Source organism: Ptychodera flava, chromosome 19, assembly GCF_041260155.1.
Source record: "Ptychodera flava strain L36383 chromosome 19, AS_Pfla_20210202, whole genome shotgun sequence".
Lineage (NCBI taxonomy): Eukaryota > Metazoa > Hemichordata > Enteropneusta > Ptychoderidae > Ptychodera > Ptychodera flava.
Genome location: NC_091946.1, coordinates 24,773,808 through 24,788,707, shown reverse-complemented (window position 1 = coordinate 24,788,707; position 14,900 = coordinate 24,773,808). Strand labels below are relative to the sequence as shown.

General features: G+C 40.3%; 2 protein-coding genes and 1 long non-coding RNA gene across 3 annotated transcripts in view; 1 reads left to right on the top strand and 2 right to left on the bottom strand.

Annotated features, from left to right (window-relative positions):
• The window catches only part of LOC139119029 (signal-regulatory protein beta-2-like), a 56,343-nt gene extending 49,032 nt beyond the window's left edge, over window positions 1-7,311 (bottom strand). The window contains exon 1 of the mRNA XM_070682636.1: window positions 7,138-7,311. Coding sequence (XP_070538737.1) covers window positions 7,138-7,216 — 79 coding nt within the window. The 5' untranslated portion in view covers window positions 7,217-7,311. The remainder of the gene's footprint in view (window positions 1-7,137) is intronic.
• Window positions 2,109-3,903, bottom strand: LOC139119030 (uncharacterized). Its single transcript, XR_011548842.1, has 2 exons — window positions 3,321-3,903; window positions 2,109-2,735 (listed from the first exon to the last, which is right to left on the bottom strand). It is a non-coding gene; the product is annotated as an uncharacterized lncRNA (long non-coding RNA).
• Window positions 7,312-9,669: 2,358 nt separating the features above from the next.
• Window positions 9,670-14,682, top strand: LOC139119024 (sialidase-1-like). The gene is made up of 3 exons (XM_070682634.1): window positions 9,670-10,324; window positions 11,689-11,783; window positions 14,195-14,682. Exons 1-3 carry the CDS (start codon window positions 9,694-9,696, stop codon window positions 14,594-14,596), a joined length of 1,128 nt encoding a protein of 375 aa, XP_070538735.1. The 5' UTR covers window positions 9,670-9,693; the 3' UTR covers window positions 14,597-14,682.
• Window positions 14,683-14,900: the final 218 nt, after the last annotated feature.

The following is a 14,900-nucleotide window of genomic DNA, read 5'->3' as shown; positions in this document are numbered from 1 at the left end:
CCTTCCTTCAAGCAGTTAAAAGTCACATCATCCTGCATGACCGTGGCGTTGACGTCTTCTGGACGTGTCTTCCACCGAGGGCGTGCTGAAATCAATGATATACTGATATGAGTATAAAGTTCGCTGAGGCGACGAAATGAGTGTCATCGGACGTAACAGGATTTATTGTACTGTGCACCAACATGGAATGATATATTGTACCTACAGACCAAAGGTGTTTGTATGTTAAATTTTGAACGGTTCAAAAGGTCTTTAATATTCTTTATTGTAAGCTAAGGTGACCGACATATCATCGGTTCACATGCAGGGGTAAAAGAACGAGTTTGTGACCTACCACATGAGTCCACCTGAAAGCAAGACCGCGCAGGTTAAAGTTCAACACTCTGTAGAGCTAGGTATGCCACCATGGACCATCAAATCCGGGTAATAGATCACTTCCTGTCAATTTGAACCATTTCATTCAGTGATAAAAGGAACAGAAGACATTAGATATTTGATGTATTACGCGTTGAAGTAGTTGGTTTGTGATCTTAATCTGAGGAGAAATTTTGTCTCATCTGAAAAGGCTCTTTAATACTCACCCCGATGCTAAAAGTTTTAACCTTTTGACCAGAGTTTCCTAGAGAAAAGTGATATATTGCATTTTCATTGTTAAGGCGGGTCAATGCAATGACTGATGAGGCGTAAAATATGTCAAGGTATCGAAGTTTAAATTGTTACATGGGATTCAGCTTTGATGATGAGATTTGCATCGATTTGTGAAGGTCACTTTTAAGATGAATTGTACATGATCAGTTTTATGCGATTCTTCTGTATCGCATGTCTTATACAAGTTTCACCAAAAGAAGCAATAAAATCATTGAAAAAAAATACAGAAACCTTATATTCACCAGTAAATGTATGCTCAGATTCAGAAGCTTACAGCAGTGGATGTGTCGGCATTGGTATTACATCTAAACTGCAGGACCCCTGAACAGAACTAAGGTGATTAAAATAATACTTTAAGTGCGTTAGAATATTTCTATTCATTGCATTACAATTGAAACAAAGCTCACTATGATCCACGAATCAAACTTTATTATATCCAACACGATTAAAGGTGAACTTTACCTGTAAACATGAATATCACAGGGCGACAAATAATTATGGCGACCAAACAACCGGTAAATGAACCAAACGAGGCAAAACTATCATGATGTCAAAAGGGATTACTGCAATGGAGTCATCATGATGAAGTGTCCCAGAGGTCGAAAATTGTACCCCTCTTTTAAACCCTTGTTGCGCGAAATTTTTTAAATGGGTCTCGCGAGCGCACGATGCAATGTCGTGTTTCGACAGCAAAGATTGCAATTGGGTTCGTGTGGCAAGTATGTAAGTTTATGCAACTACTGTCAACTCCTTCACTCAAGCAGCTAGAGCATGAAAAGTCCGTTTCTTGTCACATGTCTTGTTAGTTACGCTCTACTCTTTCAACGAGCCTGATGAGCAGATAGCTGCCATTCACCTAATTTATGCATTCGCCGGCTCAAAAGGTGAGAGTACAATACGAATCCTACTATACCATGGCGGCTCTCCACACAGAGGCATTTTATTTTCAACTTGTTCACAGAACAAAATTATGCAATGCATTCAAAGGATACTCATTTAACATATATGTATGAAGTGATCTCACCAAAGTATAATTGTCCCATAAATGCTTCCTTTAATTCCAGTGTTGACCTGTGTTGACCAGTCAATCACGATTGTCCGTGGATTAGTCGACGTGCTCAGCCGCGATTTTGAAAACGTTATTTTTTGTTCTACGACAATTTTTGCTGAACAGATTTCCTTTTATAGGCCATGGCCACTCCAAGTGACTGTGGGTAGGGCATGTCGTAAAAGTGGAGTAGTGGGCTTTGTCTCTGACAGGTCAATCTAAGTTTAAAGCTTTAATAAGAAATCATAACAGTTTTAATCGTTCAATAAGTTCTGAAATATAAGGTGCACGGGACAAGGCTGCTGATGGCTTTGTATGTGTACAGTCATGGCCTTTGAACTAGTAACTGGGATTCTGTAAAGTTGTGGTGTGGTCCAACATCTTCATAATAACAAGAATTCAAGGAAAGCTATGCAATTTAAACCAGTTTATTGCTATGAAGAAGCAAATCCTTCGTAACATGACAAAAAATCTGACAGACAGATACATTTTTGTCAAAATTTAACTCGAATTGACCGATGTACAGCATCTTCTTCAGCCTGGTTTACACATTTAAAAGTTGCTGAAGTATGCATGCGTTCGCTAAGTATTCAAATGCCACAAAGGTTAATATTAGTTTGTCAAATATACTTGTAACACAGAGATGGGGTAGTAGTCATCGGGGCTACATTGCAGGTATGCCACACGCAAGTGTGCAATCCACGACAATACCCTGTATAGTAGTACGTTCAAGTGTGTGGGCTGAACATGACGCGGTCAAGAAGTAAGTACAATTGACAAATGACGCAAAGACATCTTACAACACTGTGAAATCTTTCGAAGGATCTGCTTATGACTTGTAACTAATAAGACATTCTCATGCAATTCTAAAAGATGTACTAAAAGCGTGGCTATCCCTAGTGAAATGGTACTTTGTTGGCGAAAATCTAAACTCATGCGACACCAAATAGAGTGAACACAACAACCATTACAACTTCGGCTACGACGACGCCGTAACTCGGAGATGCAGTGGCCTGACTTCCGGATTCTTCTCCTTTCTCTGAAATGCAAGAAAACCGGACAGTTATGTCAATTTGTATCCGTTCTGATGGGGAAGTGGTAAATAGTCTATCTATTTTGTTCAGGGGATGAGCGGAAGGGCAGTGCGGGTATGCATCAATTTGTTCTATATAGTGTGATATTCAATGTCTAAATTACGAAATATGGCACAACTTAGGTATCGATAAATGCTGCAAAACTCAGTTGAATGTAAATTGCATCTCAGATCTAACCAAACTTACGATGGCATTATTGGACGTTTTAGCATAAATCTAACCCTCTATTTAGGCTATGCGTTAGACTCTCTCACAGCCCATCGCCAGCTTCACCTCTGACCATAATACCGCCCTCAGACGAACCGCCAACTTGAGTTCCGCTACGCTAAACTGGCTGGCTCGGTGAGCCTCGCTTGCTAAGAAAGACCGTTGAGGGCGCACGACAATATCGATGAGGATAGCGGTGCGTAGCAGACCGGGGGGGGGGGGGGGGGGGGGGGGCTGTGAGAGAGTCCAGCTATGCGTCAGAGTCTGTTTATAGAATTCATGCTTATCGTGTCAAAGATTCCCAAATGGGCACGTGTACGTACCTATCACTGTCAGAGAAGCCTTTTGTGCTTGTGGTACTGCTTGCACTTGAAGACATTTCCATTCACCTCATCTTCAAATGTAACATTTCGGATCAACAGGTTGTACTCTCCACCAAAAAATCACCAGTTATTTTACAGTGTGGGTCGTATGACTCTTTCCTTTAGAGATCATTCGATATATGCTCCCGAGGTGTCCCATCTCGGGAAAGGTCCACTTTCCCCCAAACCAAAGAACGAGCAGTTAAAAGATACATCGTCGCCGACCCTGGCCTTTTCGTTTTCTGGGCGTGTCCTCCACTGAGGGGCGTGCTGAAATCAATCATAAAGCGATATCAGTAAGTTCGCTGAAGCGAAATGAGTGGCATCGGACGTTAAAATGATTTATTGTACATATTGGCACGCGCCCACATCAATGGACCATACTCCAATGTATATCATATACGGAATTTATGTTCGCGTGTTCGCAACAGACTTAGCTATCTCTTCTTCTAGTGATGTCATCAGCTCAGACTTAAAACCTCTCTTGCAAAAGCCTTCACAAAAACATTGTTCTTCATGACCATTTGTGGTATTGTATTGCGTAAAATATGGATGTCCCTCAGAGCAGATTTGTAAAAGAATACCTAGCAGTTTTTGGCCAAGCCCACTGTTTAACAATAGAGATACCCCAACATTGAGTGCGGAAGCGTGTGTCGTATATTCCTTTAGCTATGTTTGAACAGAACAACACGCAAGATGCAGTGAGTCATGGAAAGCGACAGATATACTAATCTTTATACTTTGTTTACGCTTTGTTGAGCTAGTTGCTACTGTGCGAGAGTAACCGAATGGCAAGCTGTACGCGCCAATGAAACGTGTCTGTCCAAAAAAATCTTCAGCTTTAATCTAAACTAACCGACGTACCACAGATTCTGTCCGCTGTGAAACCATAGCAGGAGTCGATCACCGCCACTTGGTAAAACAAGACGTGTAAACTGTACGTGACAATGACAACCCAGTAGCAAGTTATGGCACAGCACAATAGTCTCTGGACTGCCGTGTGATTACCCGATGTGACCTACCCATAAGGCTAAAGCATAATTTGGTGACCTGCCACAGGAGACCAGCTGTTGTGTAGACAGGACGAGTGGCCGCTTTAGTATCTGACTGTTGTCGGCTATGCTCAGTGACTTTACATGAAAATTGGACTTTTTGACGAACTTGCTGGGTCAACGTCGCAAGAGATAGCCAAATAGTACGCTACTTATTTCGTTTATTATATTAAAGTTCCATTAGCTGTATCTTCTTGCGATTTTTCCGTTAGTTTTGATTGAAATGATCACTGGCTCATGTTGAATAGCCTGTCAAATAACAGAGAATCGCATATTATTCGGAAACATTACGTGCCCTACAACTAAATAACATGTGATTTTACAACGAAATTTTCAATTTTTGCCGGACAGAAATACAAGCTCTGTTGACACGCGGATTGCAACGTAGGCATTCTTCTGCACCTGCGCGAGCCATTCACAGCGATTTCAAAATAAATATTCATTGCTTATGCCCGGTATTCACGTCGTAGTCCATTGTCGAGCACGTTGCGTAGCCAGATGTCTGGCAATCCACGACTCAATGTTGTTTTGATCCCACAATAAACGTGAACTTGTACATCTGGCGTGATCGCGGCGTCAACATTATCTGCGTTCTCCCCAGCACGCTGAGCATGCCAGACGTCAACAAACGAGCTCGGAAGGGCAAACACGTTTGAACAAAAAATAGCAGTTTTATGTGGCTATAACATCACTAATTCATGTTTGTTTCTTCGTAAGACAACATTTTGCAACAAATATGAGCCTCCAACATGGAATTTTCCGAGGTAAAAAATGGTCAAAAGTTACAAATAATGGCCCTTTAAGAGAGTATAGGATATATGAGATATTACATGGTTAAGTTTTGGAGATTGTTGTCTGAATTCCGGTTGTTCTAATACACACCTCGAAACTAATATTTCAAAATTTTGTCTGCACTCTTCTTAGGAATTTTAACCATTGCTTTATGAAATCAATGATAAAAATAAGCGGTCACAGCGCAAAATTTGGTCACTACAGAATCAAGTCACCCGATAGTTTCCGACATTCGAAATTCAAAATAATTTCAAAGGTCTAGCCGTCGTGGAAAATCAAATTTTCAATTTTCACTACCAACAAGACTGTGAAAACTTTAGTTCCTCGATGACCAAACAGGAAACGTTTGATAGTCCAAATGCCTGTCCCCGATGCAAATTCCATACCGGTCCCTCTTCGAGGTAACCGAATATGCAGCCTGCAATTACTTCCGGCCATTCCGTTGCGTGCCGAGCTCTAAATCGGGATAGTAATATTTTAGAGCAATTTACTAAAATGTCTTACTCTTTTCTGTAATTTGTTTGAAAATACCTAAACTCTTTACTGAAAATGTAAACGGTTGAATATTTTTTTCAGCTTCACAATTTCTTTTGCATACTTTTCGTTAGTATATTTTTCATTTTTTTATAGCCTGTCAAAAGCTGAGGTCTGCCGGGCTTTTTGACCGGTGACAGGCTTTTACCTTCATCAAACAGTATAGAAAGTTCTAACTTAAACGATTGATTTAACTAAAAACATCACAATCTGGCGCCGTGCTTCTGGGTCATGCATTACTGCATGGTTCAAAAAAAAGAGCGATGAAGCCACAAACAGTAGAAAGTTCTAACTTTACAATTGCTTTAAAACCATCACAATCTGGTGCCGTGCTTTAGAGAATAATTTATTTGCTAAACTTTTCCCTATTGTTCACTGGTATGTCACGAGTGTGCTCGCTTACGCCCATGCTGTACCCGAACCACGAGATCTTCATAGGGCCAGATTTAACACAATAGGGCCTACAGTGCCCGAGAGAATTCTCTCGTAAACTCAGTCAGCAGCATGTTATCTTCCTTCCGAAGCTCGTAAAATGCCCTGTTTTCAACGTAGTTTGAAGTACGTTTTCGGAAATGATTCTTGATTGATCGAGAGAGGTCTGTCGGCCAGACTTGTTGATTAGAGCAAGTCGCCTGGAGTGTCGGGACTGTTCAGGCACGGTGTCTCCATGATAAACCCAGGGTTCAGAGCTAGGCTTGAATCATGCGAATTAACCTACACTTTCATAATTCTCAGCAATCAGGCAAATGTGATAAAAGGAAGCCCCGGATGTAACAGTTAGTTTATGTTTCTGAGTCTGATGAGCCCGCACCATGCGCACAGTGTTGCAAACGACAAACGTCACTATGACGCAGCCTATTGTGCGCCGGCCCTGAGTTTTAACTGCCATGACGGACCACATGTAAGGACCAATGTGGGTGTGTCAGCCTGGCAGAACACGCTTAAAGAGCCTAAAGCACATTAAGGATGATTGATGCTTCAATGTGTTTTGCAAACAAACAAACAAACTATCTGCTATGAAAATAAAACAAACGGAACCAGCATTAAACCGTGCCGTCTGTCCTCAATACAGATTGCACAAATTGCACTCATCAGATCTTATTATATCCGGCATGACCAGCGAGTGAACTTCATCTGTCATCATAACGAATCTCACAGAACAAAAAAAACGCTCCTACGACAAAACAACTGTTGCCTTTCACTCAAACATAACAAACGATGTGAAAAGCGCTTGTCACAATGTGGGAATCACAGCAAAGTCACGATAAGTTCGACTTTTTTACCTCACGCCGTTAGTTTTACAAGTGGTCTCTCAGGGCAGGTTGTAGAGTGCAAATGACGGGTTGAGATGTTCCTTGCAAAATATCGAAGTAAGATTTCGTCTGACAACTGTCACTTACCTTCACTAGAGCTGTACGGAGGAAAATTGCTGGAAGAGAGGACTATACACAATGTCAAACTTTTAACCCATCGGCCCATATTAGAAACTAGCTGGACTTCGAACACGCTTTCCAGAAAATACCCGACTGCGAGACTTTCTGCGGATCAAGTAGTCTGGTTCTGTGGCCCATTTCTACCGCTGGCTGCGCTGCTAACGGAAACAGGACCCCCCACCCCTCCGTTAGCAGCGCAGCCAGCGGTAGAAATGGGTCAGGGAACCAGACTACTGATCAAGTAAGCCTATGATCAAGTTCACTTCACTCATATGCAAATGCACTGGCCAGAGGAGCTAATCTCACGCAAGCTCAGATGCCAATACCACACCTGTAAAACTACGCCAAAGATCCTTCCACTGTCTATGTTCAGTGGGCGTGTGTCTAGTTTTTATCATCGTATGATATCATAGTGTTCTCACACGGTTTCATTTTCACTTGAGTTACGTTCTCCAAAACCATAAATATATTGATACCTTAGACATACATAACTCGTAGTTGTATGTATGTATGTATGTATGTATGTATGTATGTATGTAATATAAATCAAATATATGTATGTAATATAAATCAAATATCATAATATGACAACAGAAGGACAAGACATCGGTAAACAAAATATACAATTCTGAAATGCATGACGTGCCTTATGACAATGCTTGGAGATATTGAAGCAAGTTTTATCCAACATCTTTCACTAACCTTCTTCGTAGGAGCCTGGGCAGAAGACCATGCACCATACCAATAAAGCGACGACCGTATTACGATTATATGTATCAGCGACCATTTCGGGGGAACAAGAAAACCCAGAGAGTCTATTAAGTTATGGTACTTTAAGTTATCAACCCTCGCTATTTTATGATTTCTGATCATGACATCATCCACAGGTTAGCCTACTATTGGCTAAGTTTCGCACGTTCTCATTTATTAAACTTCCAATAGAGCATCGATACGATTAAAACAAGGTACACATTATTTCGTTATATCAGAATCCCTCAACACACGGAGGTACTGTTGTTATTCCGACTTGCCACCTCAGGATAGTGGAGCTGGCTACATTCGCGATATCTCAACCGCCGGAGCAGGCTTGGTGCATACCGGCCTGTCGCTCCGCCGGAGCCCGGAGTTTCATGTCTCAGTATTTATGTAACGTCCACAATCCACCACATCAAATTATAAGTGCTTCACGTTTTTATCGTTTTGGAAGAGTGGGATGAGTTTGTGTGTTCATGAAATCGCGATTCCTTCTATTCCTGGCGAAGCGTGGCCGTGACGTCATTGTGTGTCCTGTCATGGCAGTCTGTTGTTGTAATCATGTTTCTGGCAGGCATTCGCGCAGCGGAATGGAGCATGTGGAGTGCGTGACTTACATACACATGTTACGCTGTAAACGCACTTTCTTGACTGGAGGCACTTCGCTGCAGGATATTAACATTGAGTCGAAGCCAACCTCGCTTTCCAAGGGTGTTGGGCTGCGTTCACAAATATAGTGAGGGGGAGGGGAGCTGGAGAATCACGATTGAAATCCTTTTTTCCCGATCTCCTAATTACCCTGGAAAAAATTTCAAATCCCCCTCTATATGACAACGTTTGTTCGACTCCCCCCCAACTTTCATATAGGCGCATATTTATTAGGGCTGTACTTGCAGAAAAAATAAACAAGTAGGCCTATTGCGCCGACACTACCTTGTTTTGACACACACACAAATATTCTGTAGTGGTTATAGAAATATTGTCAGCAGTGTGTAGAGCCATATATTCCCAAGGCAAGTTCTTAAATTGATTCATTTTTAAATACATCAGGTCATTAACTCACTGAATTAGACAGTGAAGAGCATCCAAAATTACGATCATGAGTATGCAAATTGTGAATTCCAGGCTACACTTTACCAAATGGTGAAAAATTGAGCACGATGAACTACCGAAAAAAATATTTCCTAAAAAATACAAAACATGTGCACCTTTTTGTTTAATTGTTGATTATTTTAATATACAAGAATCCAAAAATCCCTAATGCATAAGTGTAACAATCTGTTCAAATTTTCTGATCATACACCCTTAGCCTGCTTATCTGAGCAGTAACACACAGCCCTGCCATGCAGAGCTACTCTAATCGTTATTTCCCAAAGGATAGAGGCAGTTCTCGAGACAAGGAGATAGGCCGTTTTCATTGCTCCCAAGACAACGGCCGGGCCGAGCGCGACAGTGTACCACGGTTACTCTACCCCACGGTGGGGTGGAGTAACCGTGGTGGTTCTGTGATATCAGAATGCATCTTGTAATGTTTGGGAAATTGTAAGAATTTATTTTGAAATAGTTTACTTTAGTGAATGAAATTAGAGAAGTCCTGCGAAAGAAACGATAAATATATCTAGCAAATATTTAATTGATTGGGTTTCAATGAAAACATACCAGCTGATGTTTATTAATAAGAATCTGAAAAAGAAATTGAATCCGAAAACAGGTCATCGTAAAATGAAGTCAGCTGACAACTGACATGTGACACAACGCAACATAGTAAACATGGCGAAGTCCGTAGTGTACGCCAGTTTCGCCTTCACGTGTTCACTTTCGCTGGTTATAACAGTTTCTGTAGCGCTGTCGCCAGTTGTCATCGAAAAGCAGATACTATGGCAATCGGGGAGAGAGGGAGAAATCGCCTACTATCGAACGCCGATGCTGACGAACACCCCAACCGGTGATATCCTGGCGTTCGCAGGCTCCAGAAAGTACAGCTCATCTGACAAGGTTCAGAAAATAGCAACCATGAGACGATCACGGGATCACGGCTCGACTTGGGATCCAACTTTGTTTGTTGTACAAGATCTAGGACCGGGTACAGACTATTTCAACTTCGGAACCATTACTGTTGACTATGTCGCAAATAGCTTGGTGTTTCTGTACTGCCATTGCCCACACAACGTCTGCACAGACAGTCTCCCCACCCTGTTTATGATGAGAAGTTTCGACTGGGGATACAGTTGGGGGAAAGCAGTGAACTTGTCCAAAGCCAATCCCGATTTCTACAACTTTCCATACTGCCCAGGACCGGGCTACGGAATCCAGAAGAGACTAGAGCCGCATAAGGGGCGGCTCATTTCATGCGGCCATCGCATTGGTGCTTTCAGGGCAATGCATTGTCTTGTAAGTGACGGTAAGTGTTGATATGGCACCAACGATGTCAATGATTACAACATCCCTTCTGGTTCTGCTGTCTTAAATCCCATACAAACATGTTTGAAAGAAATATTTCCCCTGTATATTACTTCTTTCGAAATAAGGCATGTTGGTAAGCTCCATGGGTTAGGTACTTCAAAATTTAGGCAAAAAGGGTATCCAGGGGATCTACAATGTATGACAAATCATGGATGTAAAAAATCAGTAAATGCTGCAAGTGGTCAAATTCGTCAATGGTAAATGAAAGTATATTTTGGTACAGTGTTAGGAAATCTCTGTGGTTGGTGCAGTGGCGGTCCACTGTCTATGGGGAATAGAGGTGAAGCAAATCAATGAAAATCGTGCTATTGTGCATGTTTAGTAGTTTTCATAATTGTCCAGTCTGTTAAAACAGGAAACACATATTGTATTACTGTTCTCTGGCTGTTAATGCACGACCTGATCCTGACAGATGATTCTGACAGAAAAAGCGGTGTACGTGCAAACGCTGATCTCATTTCAAGAGCCCACTGTAAAATTGACATTGCATTGACCTGTGTCTGGACTCTGACACAGTAAAAAGTACAGTTTCGGTCCGACATGGTGATTAACGTATCATCTTCAATTCAACATCCAATTGTTTTACATTATTCTGTAAGTGCCATTTTTTTTAGAAATACATGATTAGTGATATTGCATACCAGCTGTTTCTGTATGGCTCTAGGATTTCACATATCATGGTGATTGGGATAAAGTGTATTTTTCATGAGGCATACTTGTCAATTTGCTGGTCCTCTTTGTCTTTTCCAAAGCTTTTGAAATCTAAAAATTACTTCTTGACCACAGTGTTGCCTGCTTATAGGAATTAACAGCTAAGGGACAGGGTAGTTCATAAAATTTTAAAATTATGAAACTTTAAATGTACTTCCTCAGTGTTTTATCAAATTTTGAAAAGTTTCATATTTTCAAGAGTTGGTAGACAATTATGCCATTTTATTTTTGTATGTGCACAGTACATGAGGCAGTAAAAATGTATACATGTTATTTCTCGATCGTGTCAGTGTTTGATATGGATGACTGTATATATTTTGAGAGCATCTTTCCTATATCAAATTGATACCCTAGGTTCTACCACTAACTTTAAAATGGTTGAACTTGCCCCGTCAAAAGAAGAGCCACATTGAGCTAGCAGTCGTCCTAATATGTTTATTTATTTTTGTACCTGTACCATTGTCACAAAGTAGCTCACAGTATCAGTGCGTAGACAATACAGATCCTGTCTCTCCAGTACAGTTTAACTTAGAATTACACAAAATAACTTGATTACCGAGCATAATCATGAGATACTGTTCTTTCTGACAGATCATGGAGACACATGGAAGATAGCAGGCACAGTACCCACAATTCCTTATGGTCAAAGTCACAAAACAGGAGACTTTGAAATGGATGAATCAACTGTAAGTATACCTGTACTCCCTTTGATATAAAACTACACACACACACACACACACACACACACACACACACATATATATATATATATATATATATATATATATATATACATTAGAAGTGAATGAGAAAAATCACATAATTACATCTGATTGTCTCTGCACAGCAAATTTGTGGGGCGTGAAAAAATGACCCATTAGCTCAGTTGGTAGAACATCCTAACTGAATTTGGGGGACATGGGTTTGTCCACCAGACAACAGCAACAGAATTCTCCGATTTGGGTGGGGGGAGGGGGGTGGCCTGAGTCCAGAGATTTGGAAAACTGGAATTACATGTACCTGTCTCTGCACAGTTCAGGAGATCAAAGGCCAGGCATATCAAGGTGACATATGGGGATTTATACTTTTAAATTCTCTGAGCAAAAGAATTATAATTACCAAAGGTTGCCACTAAATTAGATGCGGTATTATCATATTAGTTTATAAATTCAACCTCACCATATTTATTAGTGTCTTTCAATTTGAACTTGACAATGTGCCAAGTATCAGGAAAAAAATAATGAAAGAAAAGAGAACTTGAGACAATTCTCTATGAAGGATAGGCAGTGCCTCATAATTATTTTTGTTCAGCTGTCAGATGCCATAGTTGAAACATTTTTATGAGCGCCCTCAGTGTCTATGGAACCAACCTTACATGTGTAACTAGAAGCAACTGAGGTCATATTTTACAAATATTGGTTGACAGAGAGTTAGAGAGCAACCGAAGGGGCAGCTAGTCCTCAGCAGTGTACACTATAATAGCATTATTAAACTTCATTGAACAACCACATGATGAAAACTACAAGGTCAATGTCCATGGTTAATCTTTCACGCTATCAAGGCGAGGACAGATTCAAGCTGTTTACTATCAAATTTAAGATAAAGTGTACACAAACTCTTGAGAAAAATAATTTTAGGATGGCAAACAAAATTCTCCAGAATGATAGAAATAACAGTAAGGCTAGAGTTTCTTTGCTGTCCTTTTCTGTGTCAGAAAAGAATCCCCTTGAAACTATATGATCAGTCACCTGTAAATACACAGGGATTTAGCATTGGTAGTTGACATTTGACCTCTTGATCTGATTAAAATCAGATACAGAGATTTTCTAGCTAGCTAATTAATTCCATACCTGTACTTCCAAACCTGTAAGATTATTGCTGACATCATCAGATTGACACTGAAAGATTACAGGTACACAGATTTCAAACCATTGTCGAAGGGTTTGTCTCAATTTATTTCATTATTTAGGATGGACAGAATCAATGAAAGTGTCCTATTCTACTGAAGACAGCAAAACGGTTCTTGAGCATCTACTATCAAGCAAAACAATAGCAATGCCACCTCTCAGAATATCCAATGAGTTGAGTTTATTTTCTGCTATGCTAAGGAGTTACCAGTGTGATAAAAAATCAGGTTGAAGGCTGGTAAATGATAAGATGGTTGCATATCACTTTCAAGGCTTTAAACACCATACCTATTCTCAGTCTGAATTTGTTTTCTGACTATTTTACTGTTACAGCGGCCTTGAAATTCTTTTTTTTGACAACATAGCCACTTTACTTGTCAGGTTCTGTGTTAACACCCACTATCACACACAAGTTCCTCCTTTTAATCTCTGGACTTACGCCCATCGGTGCCAATTAATTCTGTCTGAGTGTTTTGCCATTTTTATGTACCAGAGATTGCAAATGCCCATTTGTGGTATCAAAAAGAAAGACTACATATTATAATAACTAAATGACAGACTCTTCCTGTTTATGAACTTTCTGTTTGTTTGAAATGTGCATTTGTTTACAGTTGGCATTTCAGTTGTTGAAATTTTGCCCAAGGATAGAATACAACCTTTGCTCCTGTTTTCATGCCTTGCCTAATGCAGAATTGGTAAACATGAGAGTTAGTGGCCACAAATGGTTTTCCCCCTCAGCTAGCTGGTATCTACATTGCCCATTTGCAGTGTACTTGTACACTAGTTGACAATGTACAATGTACATTATCAGTCAAGTTGAATATCAATAAAAGCGCTGGTATATCACAAGATTTTGACCAGTTCACGACATATGTGCTGTGAGCGATAGCGAGTGCATATACGGAGTGAAGTGGTCAAAATATGTGGTTTATTGCTATATAATTATATCATAATATTACATATGAACTTCTGGTGTGAAATGTCAAAATGGGATTTTTCTCTAGCTTGAGAGCTAAACATACTGTGCTACATCACATTTATATTGCAAATATAGCACAGTTATTTTTGCATCTCGACCAATCAGAATGCAGTATTTTTGCCATCAATATCCTGTATGATAAAATTACTCATATATTGACCTGTGAGTTAGTAAGTTATTATAATCCTAATCAACAGATATTTATTTCTAGATTGTAGAGCTTCCAGACGGTTCACTACTTCTGAACTCTCGCAACCAGTATCACTACCACTGCAGGTGTCGTATTATTGCTCGTAGTCACGACGGTGGCAACAGCTTTCCGTTTGAAGAAATAAGTATGGATGCGACATTGATAGATCCGGCTTGTGCCGGCAGTCTGCTCCTACACAACGACATCATGTTTTTCTCGAATCCGGCGAATCCCAGCAAAAGAGTCAACATGACAGTCCGTTGGAGCGAAGATTATGGCAAGACGTGGGCTGGTGCCTTGGTTGTTGATCCGGGCGATAGCGAATATTCCTGTTTGTCATCTGTGGATGATAATCACATTGGTTTACTTTATGAAAAAGGCGGCTATGAAGAAATGGCCTTTGCGAAAATCAGAATTCACTAGTTTTCATTAGAATTCACTGTATGGACATTCAACAGGAGTATATATGACTTTACAAATTACCACTGTTCCCCTTTTTTGATAAACAGTAATTTGTTAAGGTATACTTACCACTTAACCCTTATCCTGTCAAGTTCTTATATCACCATCAAAACAAGTTGGTGGAAACCAGTGAGGCGTCACAGTAAATGTTGCATAATTAGCATTTTTGAAAGACAAAACGTCTGAGGCTTCTGAAAATATAGATACTGTCAACATGATTTTGACAGGCTAAATCTGCTTTACCACACCAGGCCAAGTACGTGAA

Excerpts from the sequence above, each read along its gene's own strand:
- LOC139119024 (XM_070682634.1), top strand. The coding sequence starts at position 9,694 with ATGGCGAAGTCCGTAGTGTACGCCAGTTTCGCCTTCACGTGTTCACTT. Across the intron at positions 10,325-11,688 it reads GCATTGTCTTGTAAGTGACG|ATCATGGAGACACATGGAAG; the intron begins GTAAGTGTTGAT and ends TCTTTCTGACAG. Across the intron at positions 11,784-14,194 it reads TTGAAATGGATGAATCAACT|ATTGTAGAGCTTCCAGACGG; the intron begins GTAAGTATACCT and ends ATTTATTTCTAG.